This window comes from Gracilinanus agilis, chromosome 2, assembly GCF_016433145.1.
Source record: "Gracilinanus agilis isolate LMUSP501 chromosome 2, AgileGrace, whole genome shotgun sequence".
Classification (NCBI taxonomy): Eukaryota; Metazoa; Chordata; class Mammalia; order Didelphimorphia; family Didelphidae; genus Gracilinanus; species Gracilinanus agilis.
Genome location: NC_058131.1, coordinates 570,519,030 through 570,538,336, shown reverse-complemented (window position 1 = coordinate 570,538,336; position 19,307 = coordinate 570,519,030). Strand labels below are relative to the sequence as shown.

At 41.6% G+C, this 19,307-nt stretch overlaps 1 protein-coding gene across 2 annotated transcripts in view; it reads left to right on the top strand.

Moving 5' to 3' along the window:
- Window positions 1-19,307, top strand: part of SMAD3 (SMAD family member 3) — a 172,925-nt gene that overhangs the window by 115,566 nt on the left and 38,052 nt on the right. The window contains exons 4-5 of one of the 2 annotated variants that reach the window (XM_044665332.1): window positions 3,301-3,313; window positions 5,158-5,188. The exons of the other annotated variant lie outside the window; for it this stretch is intronic. Of the exons in view, the coding sequence (XP_044521267.1) occupies window positions 3,301-3,313; window positions 5,158-5,188 (44 nt within the window). The remainder of the gene's footprint in view (window positions 1-3,300; window positions 3,314-5,157; window positions 5,189-19,307) is intronic. 2 annotated transcript variants of the gene reach the window in all.

Genomic DNA, 19,307 nt, shown 5'->3' with positions numbered 1-19,307 from the left:
TCTCTCTCTCTCTCTCTCTCTCTCTCTCTCTCTCTCTCTCTCTCTCTCTCTCTCTCTCTCTCTCTCTCTCCCCCCTTCTCCTTCTCCTCTCCTTCTCCTTCCCTCCCTCCCTGCCTTCTCTTTTTTGCCTTTCTTCCTCCTCCCTTTCCCCTCTGTCTCTGTCTGTCTCTCTGTCTCTCACAATAATGTGGGAAGGCTTTACAGAGGAGAAAGCAAGTCCCAACTTCTCTGGGCCTCAGTTTTTTCATCTGTGAAATGATGGTCTTAGATGTCTCCTGAAGTTCCTTCTTACTGTGACAAGTTCTAATGATGACAAGCCTCACCATGTATGTGAGAAGGCTTCTTTTACAGAATTATGAGAGGTGAGGGAAAGGCTGGTCTAGGATTATGGCATGCCTTGGGATGTGGGATGACTGGTCAAAGAGATTAGAATCAAGTTTTCTCCTAGAGATACAAAAAGAATTACAAAAAGCAGAAAAATGAATTGGTGTTTCTCTTGCATCCTGAATCAGAAATTTAGAGTTAGAAGGAACCTCAGAGTTAATTTTACAGATTTTACAGATGAGGAAACTGAGACCCAGGAAAAAAAATGAAAGGATTTTCCTAAGGTCCCACGGGCTGCAAGGAAGGAGGAAGAGCTGGCATTTGAATCTAAGTCCCCTGACTCCAGTTCCAGCTGCACTATTACATTGCAACATACAATGGGGGTGTTATTGTCTGGAGCTTAGCCAGTATACGGCTTTCTCATCACTGGACAGAGGAGCAGAAAGCTGAGGGCGTTCCTGGGATGGAAAGAAGGAGAATGTCTCCCAAGTGTGGCATGGAGGGAATCTTTAGGTCCTGGAAACACTTTGTGGCTTCTGTTGTATACAACTTCTTTGTTGTCTGCTGAGTGGGTATTGGGAGGGGCTGGGGCATGGCCAGCACCCCTGTTGCCATAAAATGTTGCTGACTGGGGCTTGTTCTGTGAAACAAATTATCCTGTCTGTGAGGCTATGTAGTTGAATGGGTAGAGCACTGGGATTGGCATCAGGAAGACCTGGATTTGACTCCTATCTCAGATACTTAATAGCTGGGTGACCCTGGGCAAATCACTTGACTTATCTGGCCTCAGTTTTCTTATCTGTAAAATGAGGGAATTAGACTCAAAGACCTCTGAGATCCCCTTCAGGTCATGATTTAATACAGTTCACTGAATCTCAGAGTTGGGGAAGAGCTACAGAGGTTATCCTGAAAAATACTTATTCCCTTTCTAGCCTCTCTAACAAGTGATCATTTTTAGACACTTGAAGACTATCACTTTCTAAGTGATGGAGAAACTCATATGGATGTCAGGAGGATCAACCGAAACTATATTTCCTTCCTTCCTCCTTCCCACTCTCTGTCCTAAACACAACTCTAAGACAGAAGGGCAAGGGCTAGGCAATGGGGTTTAATTGACTTGGCCAGGGTCACACAGCTAGGAAGGGTCAGAGGCCAGATTTGGATCCAGCTCCTCTTGACTCCAGGCCTGGTACTCTATCCACTGAGCCACCCAGTTGCCCATGAAATAATATTTCAAACTTAAAAAGTGCTATAAAAATGCTAGTTCTTATTATTAAACTCTCACAACTTCTCAAAACATTCCATTTAACTTTAGGGCAACTTTCATTATTAGGAAAAATTTCCTCATATAATACAAAAATATGTCTCTCTATAACCCCTCCCATTGCAATTTTTTTTTTGCCTTCTTGTGTCATACAGAATAAATTGAATCCTTCAAATAGTTGAAGAATTCATACGCTTTGCCCATTATTCCAGACTACGAGAACAATTTTGGACTCTGGTTCTAACTTTCAACAGATTAGTATATGTCAAAGGTAGGACTTGAACTTGGGTGTTCCAGGACCCTAAGGCTAACACTCTACGAGATACACCGTGTTGCTCCAGCAGCCTAGTGTCTTGATTTTCTAGTCCAGGCTATTTCCACCATCAGACAATGTATGTGAAAGCACTTTGTGAACTATAAAGCACTATACATATGTTTAGTTATCTTTACAATTATTCTACCACTAAGGTCCCTTCCAGAAGGCTATTTAAGGCAACCAGTGAACAAATAGTTACTGAATAGCCTGTCTGTGCAAAGTACTGTCCTGGTCTTGTGAGGGGGTATAAAGAGGTGGGCAAGAATCATCTTTGCCTTTCAAGAATTCAAACCTAATTGGGATGAAAAGTTAGTCAGCAATCCAGGTCACAGATGAGTGATTAGGACGAGAGGTATCATTCTTGACTCCAACAGCCAGCGAAACTCCTTAGCGTTTTTGGTTCTAGGTTATATTATTGGAATGTTTAACAAAATAAATAAAAAGATAATACAGTTCTGAGTTTGACACCAATGGATATAGACATTGAGATATTCAAAGCTCACTATGGGATTGGAGGCCCAGAAAGATCAAATGACTTGTTCAATGTGTAATACAACTATCTGGGCTTCAATCCTCCTCACCTCTAATGAAATTATTTGTGCTCATCAGGTATCTTTCCCTCCCCTCCGCCAACCTCCTTGCCAAAATCTAGGTTTCCATTCCACCCGAGTTAAAATGTGGCCTTGGACACCTCCTAGCTGGGTGACCCTGGACAAGTCACCTAATCCCCATTGCCCAGCCCTTACCACTCTTCTGCCTTGGTACCAATACTTAGTATCAATTCTAGGACAGAAGGTAAGGGTTTTTTTAAAAAAGGAAAAAAAAAAACATTTAAAAGCTGTTCTGGCCCCCAAGCGATTTACATTCTAATGGAATAACAGCAGCAATGATACTTTATATAAATAACCTGACACCGAGCTAGTGAAGTAGGTCCAATAGATGATACAATCACCATGTTATAAGGGATGCTGTGTGGTTTGCCCATGATCCCATAGCCGGTGTGTGTCCCAGGCAGGGCTTCTGACCCAGTTCTTCCAGAGCCCAAGTCCTGTCCCTCCACCTTGCCATACCAATCCAAGGGATTTCAGTATTGGTTGTATTTAAACTAAAGAATTCTTGATCACTGAAGGCTGCAGGAACACTCTGTGATGAGAGAGGGTCATCCAATAGGAATTAAACTTTTATTTCCTCTATGGGTGTCGACTCAGAATTCTCCTTTTCACTAGAATTCATCAGCTTCTGGGGCTGTAAAATATTAACTTTAGTGAACTCTTATTCTCAAATATTACGTCTCAGCTCTCCAGGCACCGAGGTGACCTGTTTGCTTTTACATTAATAATGTTTCTGAAATGGTTTCTCTGCTACAGCAAGTAACTCATAATTAAGAAAGTCTGAGCAGTACGATTCATGTACAAACTCCTCAGCCGCCTGTTCATCTCTTTCTTCTCTCTCTTCTTTTCTCCTTCTCCCCAACTCCTTCATAGGAATATGATATTCTATTAATTCTTTTGTGGAAACTTCAAGGTTTGTTTTGATAGAAAGAGATTGCTCTTTCTCATCATTTCCCCGTTCCATTTATCTAACCCAGAAACACCGTGAGACTCTTGAGTATGAAAAAAGAAAGAAAGAAGCCTACTTCCCAAACGTGCAACTGTCCACAGGAAGTGATTCACCCGTTACCGATTCATTAAAACCTGATTAGGGTCAGGGAGGCAAGAGGCTGGGAACGTACCCTGGGAAAAGGAGGGCAAGTGGGCCAGCTCAGGGCCAGAGGGAGCATCTCTGCTTTGTTGAAGAAAGCAAAAAACCAGAATGACTAAGAGGCTGGTAATAAAACATGTTTACATTGGGAAGTGAACAAATATTGACGTTCTTCACCAGATAAACTGTGTGAAATCATGGTTGTGAGGAAGATGATTTTTTCAGGTTCTGCCAGATTTCTCTTTAGGTGAGTAAGAGAACTTTTTTGTTTGGGGGCAGGGGAGGGGAGGAGTATTCATTAGGGGGGAAAATAGCTCTGAATTTAAATCCCATAGATAGCTCTTTTATTTTAACCCTTTCCTTCCATCTTAGTATCAATTGTGAGTTAGAAGAGTGGCACGGGCTAACCCAATGAGGGTTAAGTGACTTGCCCAGGGCCACACAGTTAGTAAGTATCTGAAGCCACATTTGAGCCCAAGTCCTCTCTACTCCAAGCCTGGTGCTCTATCTATTATGTTATTTAACTGCCCCTAAATCCTATGTATATCAAGAGGCAGCACGGTGTGGTATGGTGAGGGCACTGGATATGGAATTAGGGAGACTTGGGTTTAGTTCCTCCCCCACTAACTAGCTCTGTGCGCTCTAGGCAAATTAATATCTCTGGGGAGCAGCTGGGTAGCTCAGTGTATCGAGAGTCAGCCTATAGACGGGAGGTTCTGGGTTCAAATCTGGCCTCAGACACTTTCTAGCTGTGTGGCCCTGGGCAAGTCACTCAATCCCCATTGCCTATCCCTTACCACTCTTCTGTCTTGGAACTAATGCACAGTATTGGTTCTAAGATGGAAGGTAAGAGTTAAAAAATTAATATCTCTGAACCTCAGTTTTGTCATCTGTAAAATGGGGATAGTAATATCTTTTTCTTTACAAAGTGGTTGTGAGAATCAAATGAAATAATGTATATAAAGTGTTTTGTACACCTCCAAGTCCTAAATAAGTTATTAGGAGCTAGAGAGCTGACCTTGGAGTCAGGAAGACCTGGGTTCAAGTCCTGTTTCATTTACATACTCACAGTGAGACTATGGCCAAGTTATTTAATCTCTCAGTGCACTCTTTCCCTACCAGGTGATTCATATGGCTGAGCTGCATTAGTGAAAGGAATTTCAGCTTGGGAATTTCCCATCTATCCGTAAAATCCCAGATCCTCTGGTTGATCTTCCTGTTTTAAGTTTCCCTCCACTCTTGTCCATGCTCCATTCAGCTGTCCAGATTAGTCTTTCTAAAGCCCAGATCTGACCATTTCCTCTCCTATTCAGTTAGTTCCAGCAGCTCCCTAATTCCCTCCAGGATTAAATATAAAAGCTTCTGTTTGATGTTCAAAGCCTTTTATAACCTGACCTCTTCCAGCCTTGCTTGTCTTCTTCCCATGGGCTGTGTGATCCAGGGACACTGGCCTCCTTGTCTTCAGACTAGACACTCCGCCTCTGGACTGGCCCATTTTCACTGGCTGTCCTTTGGACTTGGAGCTCTCTCCTTCCTCCTCTCCACCCCTGAGCTTCCTTGGCTTCCTTCACTTCTCAGCTAAAGTCCTGCTACCTACAAGAAGTCTAATGCTAGTGCTTTCAGGATAGGTGGGTAGCACAGTGGATAGTGCACCAGGCCTCTTGTTGGAAGGACCTGAGTTCCAATCTGGCCTCAGACACTTCTTAGATGTGTGACCCTGGGCAAGTGCCCTAACCCCCATTGCTTAGCTCTTGCCCTTCTGTCTTAGAGTTTTTATTAAGACAGAAAGTAAGGGTTAAAAAAATAACTATAAGATGTTCTTCCTCTCCATAGCACTCTGTTTTTACCCTTCAAAGTGACAACTTTTTCTGTTCAAACTTTTTGAGGGTTGGGGAGAACTTTATGGCTGAAATTACACATTGATTCCTTCTCATAGTCTATAATATTGACCTGGAAAGAAAGAACTTTCTCTGCCCTTGTGCAGTGTTGTAGAGCAACTCACCAGTTCTCCAAAAGCCTGTTCTGAACAACAAAACTGTAAGGTGTCTTCTGTGGGCCACAGCCTTTGGGATGAATTAAATCTGAATCCGTGGTAGGAAATAGGACCATTTTTGCCCCAGCTAAACTTCATGACTGCTTTTCCTACGACTTCTGATGGGTGAAGTGGAACCCTTTAGGTCATGCCACAAAAGCCTCAGCCAAAAAGCATTTGCCCCAGACGAATGAGGACATCCCTGCAGGCTTCAGCCCTGAGACAATACCCGTCCCCAAGAGATGGTTACAGAAGAGATGGAAGGGCATCCCCACTGCGGGAGAATTGTAGGATGGAACGAGAAGGAGCCAATGTTCACGGTAGAAGGAAGTCACTGAATTGGAGGAGCCTCTAAGAGGCTGGGTGATGTGTTCACTTCTTCCATTAATGTGGTGGAACTGGACCCTCTCGTCCATGTGCTCTCCCTTTAGCTTTACACACTGATTCACTCTGTCCCCTGACTGCTTGGCAGTATTAGAAAAACATTTTTAAGTGCCCAAAAGGCCACTTGGCTCAGTGGTATTGGGATTGCCACAATAAAAGTGTCCTTCCACCCTCCCCTGAAACTAGTGGCCAGAGAATTTTATTAATTCTTTTATTGGGGGTGGAGGGGGTTAGGCATAGGAAGGGAGGCCCTCTATGGGGAAAGTAGAGAAATCCCATAAATCTTGGAGCTCAAGGCTAGTCAGAGCTTTGCACTCCAGCCCTGGGGCCCCCATGGCCTTTTGTTTTTGTTTTTGTTTTTACCCAAGAAAGAAAGTAGCATTTTTTATACAGGTAGCCCAGATGCCTGGCAGGTTGGGGAGTCTATCTAAATGGCTTCCAATCCAGTTCTCTTTCCACCATACCACACCGCTCAAGTCCAACTTCTTTTATAGATGAGGAACCTGAGGGCAAGATAGAGGACAGATCTTGTCTGGGCTTGTGCCAGGCAGTGGAACTGGGTTTCAAAACAGAGACCCCCAGGCCCAAAGCGTCCTAGAAGCTCAGACCCGGAGGCACGAGGGACCTGGAAGGCCAGTGAGCCCAAACTCTTCACTTTACAGATGAAGAAGGAGGAGGTTTTACAGAGAGGCTAAGAGACTTGCCCAGGGCCCCACTTGAGTAAATGTGTGAAGCAAGATTTGAATTCAGGTCTTCCTGACTCCCAAGTTCGCTACTATCCTATAGTATAATAGAAAGAATATTGGATTTGGTGTTACTAGACCTCACTTCAACTCCCCGATTTAGTCCCTTAGTTATTAACTGTGTGAAGGTGCTTGAGGAAAGTGATACTTATTTTTCTCCCCTATAAAAGGAAGAGAATATTTGGAATATACACTCAAAGGATTGTTACGAGGAAAGTCTTTCTTACCTTTAAGTGCTGTAGAAATGTTGCCATCATCATCATTACCACCACCACCACCACCACCATTACTACCACTATTAATCCTACTATTACAACTACTACCACCAGCATTACCACTACTGCCATTACTATCACAACTACGATGATGACTACTACTACTATCACTTCTACCATTACTCCTGCCATTATTACTACCACCACCACCACCACCACTACTACTACTACTACAACCACTACTAGTATTACTATTACCTCTGCTACTACTGTAGCAAACTAGCTACATGACCTTGGGCAAAGCTATTTCCCCTTTCCAGACCTCAAGGTTTCTCACCTGTAGTTTTCAGGGTTTGGCCTAAATAATTCCTAAGGCCCCTTTCAGATCCATGCTTCAGTGATCTCTGATTCAGCATTGCTCATTTTTTGTTGTTGTTGGTATTCAGTCATTCATTTGTTTAGTGTCTGACTTTTCATGACCCCATTTGGGGTTTTCTTGCAGAGATCCTAGAGTGATTTGCCATTTTGCCAGTTTGCCAGTTCTCCAGCTCATTTTGCAGATGAGGAAACTGAGGCCAACAGGGCAAGTGATTTCCTCAAGGTTCAGAGCTAGAAAGTGGCTGAAGTTGGATTTTGATTCGTCTTCTTAACTCTGGGCTCAGCTCTCTATCCACTGACCCATCTAGCTGTCTCAACTTGCTCATAGCCTTTATGTTAGAAAAGCCCTTGAGTGTTCTGTGTGTGTGTGTGTGTGTAGATGATTTCAAACAAGGTGGAATCTTTCTTTTCATGTTACCTTTTTGAAGGCTTGAGCTGCTTGCTTCCACCTTCTTGGAAGGGGAGAAGACTCTGAGTTCATCTGAGATGAGTGTGTTGAGAGACCAGGGTTAGCCCATGGTGAGGGGGAGACGGCATGACCCTCTTTGGCTGGCAATACAGAGAACTGGCCAAAAAGGCATATGTGTCTGTCGCATATGCTGAGACAACCTCAGGGGGCAGCTGCCTTTCTTTCCCTTTTCTCCCTCCCAGCAGCTACCTAGGTGCAATTCATATGGACTTGGGCCAGCAGGTAGCTAGGAATGTGAGCAGTTGGTGGGATTAGTTAAACCCCAAGTCTCTGCATCAGATAAGAGGTCAGCGTATTAGAGACAGACTTTGTGGGCTATAGTTGTGATCTCAAACTTGTTCTCTAGTTTTTTTTCAATTTTCTGTGTATTTTACTTCCAGTTGGATAGTACTCTGGTTTAGAGTGTTATGTTTTTGTGTTTTTATAGGTTAGTAGGAGGCTATGGTGAAAGTTGAGTTGTTTCCAGCAGATATAATTAAATACCAGTATTAAACTTCTACAGAATCCTATTTTCAGTTTCTTGTGGACTGAGCCCAAACTAAAGCATTGGAGAATTTGCTTAAAACACTTAACAGACTTGTTTAGAACACAGTTCTCAAGGGCCAAATGGACCAAAATAATGTTCTGTAGGTTTTTAGTACTCATAGACCTGGGCTTGAATCCTAGATCTGTGACTTAGGGTCACAAGATTTTGAATTGGAATGAACTTGCATTGTCTTCTAGTCAAATCCTTTCATTTTATGGATGAGTAAATTGAGACCCACTAAGGCAAAGTAACCTGCCCAGGTTACACAAGTAGGAAGGAGCAAAGACTAGATTTGAAATCAACCCTCCAACTCCAAGTATAGTGCTTTTTGCACTGTACCATTGAAATGATGTGATGATAAAACTATTGACTCTAGAGCTGGAGAACCCAGAATTGAATTTCACATCTGATGCTTGCTACATATATGACCTTGAGTAAGTCATTTTAACTTCCTCAGGTCTGTTTCCCCATCTTTAAAATGAAGCTGAACCAGATGTCTTCCAGGATCCTTTCAAGATATAAACCAACGATTCTATCAATGAAAGACCTTGAGTTTATCAATTCATCTCCTGAGGCCTTAGTTTCCTCATGAGTAAAAGAGAGCAACGGACCAGATGACCTCTAAATTTCCTTTAGGCTCTAAAGCATATTATCCTGTAGTATGGCTACTGTTTCTGAAGAAAACTTCATCCCTGTATGTGCTTCCCGTTTTAGATCAATGAAATATATAATAAAACCAAAATGAACTGAAAATCCATTTAACTAAAAACTTTAACAAGATTCCCTACCACCTGACACCCCCTCTCCCCCCCCCCATGGCTGAATAAGTTGTGCTATATGATTGTAATGGAATACTATATTGTGTTATAACAAATGATGAGCAACAAGATTTCAGAAGAACCTGGAAAGATTTACATGAACTGATACAAAGTAAAGTAAGCAGAACCAGGAGAACATTGTACATAGTAACAGCTATATTGAACTGTGATCAACTATGAAAGACTCAGCAATACAATAACTTCTAAGGTAACTTTGAAGGACTTAGGATGAAAAGTGCTATCCATCACCAGGGAAAGAACTGATGGAGACTGAATACAAACAAAAACATACTATCTTTCACTTTATTTCTTCATTTTTTTGGTGTGTATTTTTTCTACATGACATATACAGAAATATGTTTTGCATAATAGCACATGTATAACTTATATCAAATTGCTTACCACCTCAGGGAGGAGATAGAGTAGGGAGGGAGAGAATTTGGAACTCAAGATATTAGAAAACAAATGCTAAAAATTTGGGAAAAACAAAACATTACTGAAGAATAAAAAAATCAAAATAAAAAAATCCCCCTATCCCCCATATATGGGCTTTAGGAGAAGAAAATCACAGAGAATCAAGAGAAAACAAGTAGTTTTTGAGACAGCAAAGGTTCTAGGCCCAGCCATCAGGTAATTCCTGCTAAACTAATGTAGTTATTGGCATTGGACCTTAAGTTGCTGCCATGTATTTCCCAAAATTGTTTTCAGACTTCCTTGTGGCAGTAGCTCCTAGACCAATGCAGAAGGGTGTGGATACCACGGATCTCCTACCCATGACTACTACTAACATTAGCACCTTCTCTGTTTTTACACTGACCATTCTGGGTATGTTGTCTTGCTTCTTATGTTTCTGAAAGCACTTTGATGTTATAGCTCCCTTGGTTCTCCCAACAAAGCTTCTTGGTCAGTTGGGTTTTTCTTGATGGTGAGCCTACATTTTCTTCTTTGGGACATCTACTCAGGCTTTTTAAATTTTACTTCCAGGACCAGAAAGGACATGCCTAATCCCTCTTCTGTATAACAGCCTTTCTTTGAGTTCTTCTCTCCCTCCCCATCTTCCTAAGTTTTTTGTTCTTTAGGCTAAACAACTCCAATACTCCAATTTGTTCCTTCCTGCCTGCCTTCCTTCCTCCTTCCCTCCCTCCCTCTTTCCCTCTCTCTCTGTTTCTCTTTCTTAAAAACCCTTACCTTCTGTCTTATAATCAATGCTAAGTATTGGTTCCAAGGCAGAAGAGCAATAAGGGATAAGCAATGATGGTTAAATGACTTACCCAGGGTCACATAGCTAGGAAATGTCTGAGGTCAAATTTGAATCCAGGACTTCTCATCTCCAGGCTCTCTCTCTACTTAGCCACCTAATTGCCCCCTCCTTCAGTTTCTTTTACAAATTCTTATATGACATGAATTAAAAGTAGAGGGCATTACCACTCTGGTTGCCTTGCTCTAGATATTTTTTAACTTATCAACATCCCTCCTAAACTGGGTTTCCAAAATGAAAGTGGTGTTCCAGATATGATCTGACAAGGCAGAGTTTAGCAGTCCTCTGGTGCTCTAACACCACACTGGGCTGCTCTGCCTCCTAATTCACTACTTGATCCCTGCTCATGTACCTGTCTTCCCTCCCCCATTTCTCCCTTTCCAGATTCCCTTTATGTTTCATCTTTCCCTACTAGAAATAAGCACCTCAAGACAAGGGACCATCTTGTTTTCTTGGGTTTTGGGGTTTGTTTGTTTTTTATCTCCAGTGGTCAGCACAGTGCCTGACATATGGCAGGCATGTGCTTAATAAATGCTTACTTTGTTTCTATCTTCTATCCATCTATCCATCCGTCTCTCTCTCTCACTCACTCATCTGTCCATCCATCTGTCTATCCATCCATCCATCCATCCATCCATCTGTCTACAACAGAACTATCATCATGTTTCTGTAAGCAATGCCTCTCTTTATGCAGCCCAAGACTGCATTAGCCTTTTTTTGAATGACTGATTGATTGATCAGCTGGTTGGTTAGCAAATCACACTGATGACTCATTGAATTTATTGTTGTTCAGTTGTGTCTGCTCTTTGTGACCTCATTTGGATTTTCTTGGCAAAGATACTGGAGTGGTTTGCCATTTCCTTCTCCACCTCATTTTATAGATGAAGAAACTGAGGCAAATGGGGTTAAGTGGCTTGCTCTTGAGTCATATAGCTAGTACACGCTGGAGGCTAGATTTGAACTCAGGTCTTCCTGACTTTCTGACTCCAGACCTAGTGCTCTCTCTATTCATCGCATCACCTAGCTTCCCTCTCACTGGGTTTGTATTCCACTAAAATTCTTCCTTCTAACCATGCCTTCCCAATTTGTCAGTTTTTTGATTCAAGTATATTACTTTTCATTGATCTCTATTAAATATATTATTAGATTCAAACCAGTGTTCTAGCCTGTCAAGATCTTTTTTAGACTATTCTTAGGCATCCAACCATTTTCCAGTCCCTCTTTGGTGTAGCCCACATATGGTCTCATCTTTTCTGTAAGAATGGCATAAGATACACTCTAAGGTGCTTTGCTAAAAACCTACGGAAATGATATCCTCAGCCTTTTCATGATCCACCAATTTAATAGACCTGTCAAAAGCAAATAAAGTTAATCTGGCATGACCTGCGCTTAAAAAACTGCAGGCTCTTGTATGATCTCTATGATCTTTCAACTATAATTGACAGTGGCTGAGTTCTTATAGTTCTTTCAATATTCAAGGACGTAGTTCAGACTGGGCCAGGTGACTGGTCAAGAATAGCTAGGCTTGAAAAAATGAAAAAAAATGCAATCTCAGGGGCAGCTAAGTGATTCCATGGATAGAGAAGAGGAGGTCCTGGGTTCAAATAAGACCTCAAACACTTCCTAACTGTGTGACCCTGGGCCAGTCACTTCACCCCATTTGCCTAGCTCTAGTATCCATTCTACGACAGAAAGTAAAAGGTAAAAAACAAACAACTCAGACTCAAGTAGGTTTAAGTCGTTTGCCCAATGTCACACTGTTAGTAATTTGTGGTGATAGAACTAGAATCCAGATCTTGAGAATTTTGGTTCAATGCTCAGATGATGGTCAGTCTTGAGAATGACTTATCAAAGGAATGTTATATGATATTCAAATTATTTTACTTACTCAAGTAGGGCTGGGGGATGTAGAATCACATTTTAGAGGTTTGGAGTGGTGGTGGTGGTGGTGGTGGTGTGTGTGTGTGTGTGCATGTGTAAAAGGGAAGGATAATAGCACATATACTGCCTATATCATATTACCTGCCATCTTGGGGAATATATCCCAGAAGGCTGCAAAGTGAGTAATGAGTCCCTAAATCCAAACCCAAGTCACTTAAGCATTGTTTTGGACTTGACCAGAAAAAACAAAGAGTAATGCACTAAGTTCAGGAGTGACAAATTGCAGAGTAACCCAAATATCTTGCAAGTTGGGGAATTCTGGGAGAACTGGGGATCTGTGATAGACACTCTTGGCAATAAAATAATCTAGGCCAAGGAATGCTGTCCACCTCCAGAGGGAAAACCAGTGCAAGTGGGAATGCACACCAAAGCATATGATTTTTCATTTTAGTTTATTTGGGAGTTTTGGTTTTGTTTAATTATTCTCTTACAAAAATGAGCAATATGGAAATAGGTTTTGCACAATAATACATACATAACCCAGAGTGAATTACCTGCCAGTACTAGGAGGGGGAAGGGAATGGAGGAAGGGAGGCAATTTGGATCATATAACTGTTTTTTTTGTTTTTGTTTTTGTTTTAAACCCTTGTACTTCGGTGTATTGTCTTATAGATGGAAGATTGGTAAGGGTGGGCAATGGGGGTCAAGTGACTTGCCCAGGGTAACACAGCTGGGAAGTGGCTGAGGCCGGGTTTGAACCTAGGACCTCCTGTCTCTAGGCCTGACTCTCACTCCACTGAGCTACCCAGCTGCCCCCTGGATCATATAACTTTGGAGAACTTAGTGGAAATTTATTAGATGTAATTGTTTTTTTTTTTAAATCTTTATCATAGAAAAAAAGAAAACTTTGTCTCTGAAGGAAAACTAGGGAGTGAACAATTCATGAGGCAAAATGCTGGATTCGATACTAGGTCTGGACTGAGGTATTGTCGTTAGCAGCACATGTTCTGTAGAGTTCATGTGTGTGTGTTTAAGTACACATGTACAGATATTTGTTGGAGGCTTATTTCTGTCCCTTGAGCAATTGAACTTAAATGTTACAGGTGTTGAAAAATGAAGAAGTGCCAAGGGGCAGCCATGTGGCACAGGGACTAGAGAGCAGGACCAGGGACAGGAGGTCTTGGGTTCAAATTTGACCTCAGACACTTCTAGCTGTGTGACCCTGGGCAAGTCACTTAACCCCCATTGCCTAGCCCTTACCATTCTTCTGCCTTGGAACTGACACTTAGTGTTGATTCTAACACAGAAAGTAAGAATTTTTTAAGAAAGAAAAAAATGTCAAGCCCTTGGGGTGGCAGCTTTTGAGTTTTGAATTTGTTCTATGAGAGGGTCATTTTTTTACCCAGCTCTGGCATGGATTCTAGGAAAGTGCATGCTTTATCCAAATTGTCTCCAAAGGCCTGGAGATATGTTCCCTCGGGATAAACACACTCTGCCAGGGTGCTCCCCAAGGGTCACTAGTTACTTTCTTGACTGCCTCAGGTTCAGGGTCAGCAAAGGACTTTATGTTCCAGTAACTGCTTTGAGGGCATGGCCAAAGAGAAACTCGCTCTTTGAGATGAAGGGAGCCTCAATGCTGAGAAGTGTTTGGAATATGTGCCCTACACGTATATATACACACATGTTTCTAAGGGTGTGCTAGAGCTTGCTCATTGCAGTTTTTTTTAACCCTTACCTGCCCTCTTAGAATCAATACTGGGTATTGTTCCAAGGCAGAAGAGCAGTAAGGGCTAGGCAATGGGGTTCAGTGACTTGCCCAAGGTCACATGGCTAGGAAGTATCTGAGATCAAGTTTGAACCCAGGACCTCCTGTCTCCAGGGCTGGCTCTCCATCTAACTGCCCCCATAACCAGTGTTTATGAACCAATTAATTGTTCCATTTTCAGAGTGAGCATTTATACTTCAGAAATGGGCAAATGCTACAAATCAGGGCTTCAACGGGTTTTGTTGTTTTTCTAGACTTAATAAAGTGATGGAGAAAATGCTAATAATCTAGATTAAACTTAAACACGTGTCACAAGTACATGCCCATCCTTTCCTTCCCACCTCTCCCATGAGCTAGTTGTTGAATGTTTACTATCACACCATTGTTTTGTGTGTGTGTGTGTGTGTGTGTGTGTGTGTGTGTGTGTGTACACAAACACACTTACGCGTATGTGCAGACGTAGATTCCCTTTTACCAAAAGCTCTGTGGGCTGGAAATGGACATTTCTGTATTTTCAGGGTGAATTGTCCCCTTAGTAAATCGAGCATTTAGAGAAGCCTAGCGTGTGTGTCATAGCACATGCGGTTACAGACCCCAGCTACAAGCTTGCGGGGAAAGCCAGCAGACACAGGCTCGGGAGCAGTCAGAGGTCTGGACCCAGAAGGAACCTCAGAGGGCATTGAGGCCCATTAGAGGCCACCCGGTGCTCTCATGTATGAGGCTCTGGGCCTGGACTCAGAAAACCTAAGTAGAAATCCAGCCTTAGATGTGTCGACACTAAGCTGTATGATTCTGAGAAAGTCATCTATCTACTGAAGACTAGCTCAGTTTCTTTATCTGGGAAATGGGGATAATAATAGCACCAACTTCCCAGGGTTGTTATAAGGATCACGGTAGGTAATATTTATAAAGGACATTACATAATGCCTGGCACATAGTAGATGCTACACACACACACACACACACACACACACACACACACACACATTATTTTAACTGAAAATATGTATATAAATAAACACAAACACACATATATATATAAACACAAATATACATACACATGTATGCATAAATAAGCATAACCACATACATAAATAAGCGAACCTTTAAATAATCATGAACACATGCAAAAACATACATAAACACATATAAAGAAGCCTAAACATATAAATATAAACACACAAATAAACATTAACACATATACCTACACAAACACACATAAACATAAATGTATAAATAGAAATACATACATAAACATGAACACATACACATGCATAAACATAAATATATAAACATAAACATACACAAGTATAAATAGGCATAAACATTTCTATATTAGCCATATTGCCAAAAACGGGAGGGGAGCAAGAAAAATGAAGTGAGAAAAAAATTTCAATCTGTACTCAAGAGTTCCTTGGCTCTCCCTCTGGAGGGAGATAGCATGTTTCATCACGAATCCTTTGAAATGGTCTGGGTAGTTGCTTAATAAATGTTTATCGACTGTCTGACCTCCCCTCGCTTGGTCCCAGTTTCCTGGGCTCTAAAGTGAGGTCGTTTGACCGAGAGGGTTTCTGAGGTCCCTCTCAGCTCTAAACCTGTGCTCTTATGCCCCTATCATAATATTTGTTGATCAAATGGTCCCTTGCTGGTCTAAAAGAGTTAAGAGCCTCCCTGATGGCCTGAGTCACAGAGGACGGACGTGTTTTCTCTCAGGAAGAATTGAACTTTGGTTGCCCAGAGGGGCATGTGGGCCGCATAGCTTAGCATTACTCATGAACGATGATGAGTCGCCAGTTCATTTTAGTTGGGTAAAACATCCATGAGCAAAACCTAATGGGAAGAGCTCTGGCCCTCAGAGGGAGGGGATCTGAACTCTATTCTTGGCAAATCCCTCTACCTCCCTGGACTTTACTTTCCTCCTCTATAACAGGAGGGACTCAGAGGTGACGAGTCCCTAGTCTCGTTTTCAGGAACTCTAAAGTTCTTAACTCTGGTTTTCAGTTTCTGTCTTTATGCAAATAACCTTCTGCAAGGGCTGGGGGGATATTTCTTTTAAAATAATAATTGAAACTTGGTTTACAGAATGAAAGAAAAGAATTAGCAATCTCCTTATATGAGCCACTGTCAGCAAACCGTGAAAAGGGGTTTTACAAACTTCAGAATGACACCTTTTCTGGAAAGACGTTAGCCTCATTAAGATGCCAGAAGTTCTAGATGAAAAGCAGAGGGAATAGAAGGTGCCATCGTGATACGCTTACCTTTAGAACAGATGGCTTTCTTTGTGCTCTGTGAATTTGCACAGCTTTTGTTTGGAACAGGGCACAAGTATTGATCTATATTTCCTAAAGCCACAGCTCCTTGAAGGAAGTTATCTCTTGAAAGTATTTCAGATAATATTTTTAAATTGAAAAATGGGCTTCCACTGGAGCAAGATTTTTTTTTTTAACCCTTACCTCTGTCTCAGTATAAATTCTAAGACAGAAGAGTGGCAAAGGCTAAACAGTGGGGGTTAAGTGGCTTGCCTGGGGTCACACAATCAGGAAGCACCTGTGTCCAGATTTGCACCCAGGTCTTCCCAATTCTAAGTCTGGCACTTTATCCACTGTGCTACCTAGCTGACCTATGAAGAGGGGTTCTTAAACTTTATTTCCTCATAGTTCCCTTTGGCAGTTCAGTGGTCTATGAACCCTTTCCCAGAACAAGGTTCTAATGTGCATATAAAATAAATTACATAGAATTACAAAGGAATTATCAAAACATTTAAAAAATGCAAGAAATTCCCAGATCCAAGATTCAGAACCCTTGCACTAAAATCTTAATCTGAAGCCTTATTGTGGCATGGAAATGACTTTGGACTCTCAACAGCTACACCATTGGGGTCCATATTTTGTCAGGACTTGTCAAGCTATAAAAGCTTGAGTATGGACCTTAAAAGTACCCAGTTGTTTGCTAGAAAAGGACCGACCTAGCTAAGCATGAAGATGCTTGTCACTAGAAGTTTAGGCACCTCATTAGTGAGATTCCCCACTTGTTCCTAGTAGAGAAATTTTCTGGCCATGAAAACTGTTCTATTAAGTTATCAAGGGATTGTGGTCCATGTGGGCTAAGAGGCTACTCCCAATCATGAAAGTGCAGATGTCTTGTAATATTTGAAGAAAGTATACTTAGTGGAAAAATTCCCTTGATCTTGGTTCAGAGGTGTTTGGGATTAAGGAAAAAGAACAAGCCCTAGATCAGGAATCAAGGCTCTTATTAGCAGTCTTATTTGGGGCAAGTTAGTCTTGTTGAACCTTAGTATCCTCACTTGTGAAATGGAAAGAGTGGAATTAGATTATTTCAAAGGTCTCCTTTTCTCCCAATTAATCATTCCTTGTCTGGAATCCTTCTTTGTCATTCTACCTTGTATTAAAGTTACCTGGTTATGGTGCCGGATAATAATCTCCCCGAGAGGAATGGTTTTTGGTTTTGTCCCCATCACTTAAAACAGTGCCTTGCATACAGCAGGCACTTAATCATTGTTTATTCATGACTTTATAAGTTGCATAAGAAAGTAGTCTTCTTGTCTTTTATGTTTTGGGACCCGAAGCAGAATTCCCTAGTCCAATCACCAGACTGGCTCTGTCCAAATAACTTTTTTTAAAATTCATTAATTAAGAAACTTTTCCCATGCTTACATAATTCGTGTTCTTTCTTCCCCCTCCCCCTCCTCCTGTAACCAACACACAATTCCAGTGGGTTTTACACGTGTCATTGATCAAGACCTATTTTCATATTATTGATATGTCCAAATAACTTGCTTCTCATCTGGCTTTGAAGGCAAGACCAACTTGAAGGCTGAAAACCTTAGCAGCTGAGGGCTTTTGTCAATACTACAAAACTGAAAGTTATCACCGTAGTCTTCTCCCTGTCTACTGGGCTAAGAAGAATAGTTAGTGTTCATATAGCATATTGTGTTTAAGAAGCACTTTAGAAATGTAATCTCATTTTATCCTCCCTTCTTGGGGAGATGGGTACCACTATTATGCCATTTTATAGTTAAGGAGTCTGAGCCAGATAGAGCTTAGCTGACTTGCTAGGTCACACAACTAATAAATGTCTCAGGTCACATTTGAACTCGGGTCTCTCTGGTTTCAGGCTCAGCACTCTGCAATGCTACCTGATTGCTAATTTATTGATTTTCAAAGAAGTGAAAACTAATTTTAAAAAAGGATAGTATAGTAGAGGGGCAGCTAGGTGGTACAGTGGATAAAGTGCTGATCTTGAGTTCAAATCTGGCCTTAGATGCTTCCTAGCTCAGTGACCCTGAGTAAGTCACAACCCTTTTTGCTTCAGTTTCCTCATCCATGTGTTGCAGAAGAAAGTGACAAACCACTTCCATATCTTTGGAAAGAAAACCCAAATGGTGTCCCAAAGGATGGAACGTGCCAGAAAATTATTAGACAAGAAGAAATGATATAGTAGAAAGAGTAACTTGGAGTTATAGGATATACACTTGAAAACCAGCTCTAACATTTAACTAGCTGGGAACCTTGGGCAAAAAATTGACTAACATTGTTTTGAGAAGAGTCCATAGACTTCACCAAACTGCCAAAAGGGTCTATGACACCAGAAAGGTGAAGAATCCCTAATACGGAGAATGTGCTATATAGGAAAACGACTATAATGTTATGTTGATGAATGAATGATTGAAACATGTTTTTTCTTTTAAAACAAATATACTATAATATGCATCCAAACGAATGTTGTCCTTCAAAATAGTCACTATGGAAGGCTACGTACTTATTTCAATGATGCTTCTCCCCCAACCCCAGTCCCCTTTTCCAGATCTTCTTCTTGAATTATTCTTGCTTCCATCTGCTGCTTTCCAAAGCCTTTTCCCCATCTTTATTTTCTTCCATTTCTTTCTTTCCCTTAGTCTCTATCATTTCCCTTTTGTGGATTTGTTTCCTTCTCTGTAAAGGGAGAGGGTTGGACTTGCTGACCCCTAAAGTCCTCTCCAGCTCTAGAGCTCTCATCCTGTCAGTCAGCAGGTCATTGGGAAGGTTGGCAAACTCTAAACAAAGCTAAAGGTTTTTGGAGAAATGTCCTTGTCTGACTTTGACCTGCTACAGGTGTCACACTACAATTTTGGGTCACATTTTTCAGTATAATATGGCAGGATCCCCATTAGCCCCTCTTGTTCATAAGCACTGGCTGGGCTTCCCATCTTCTAGGAGGGATAATGGTAGAATGC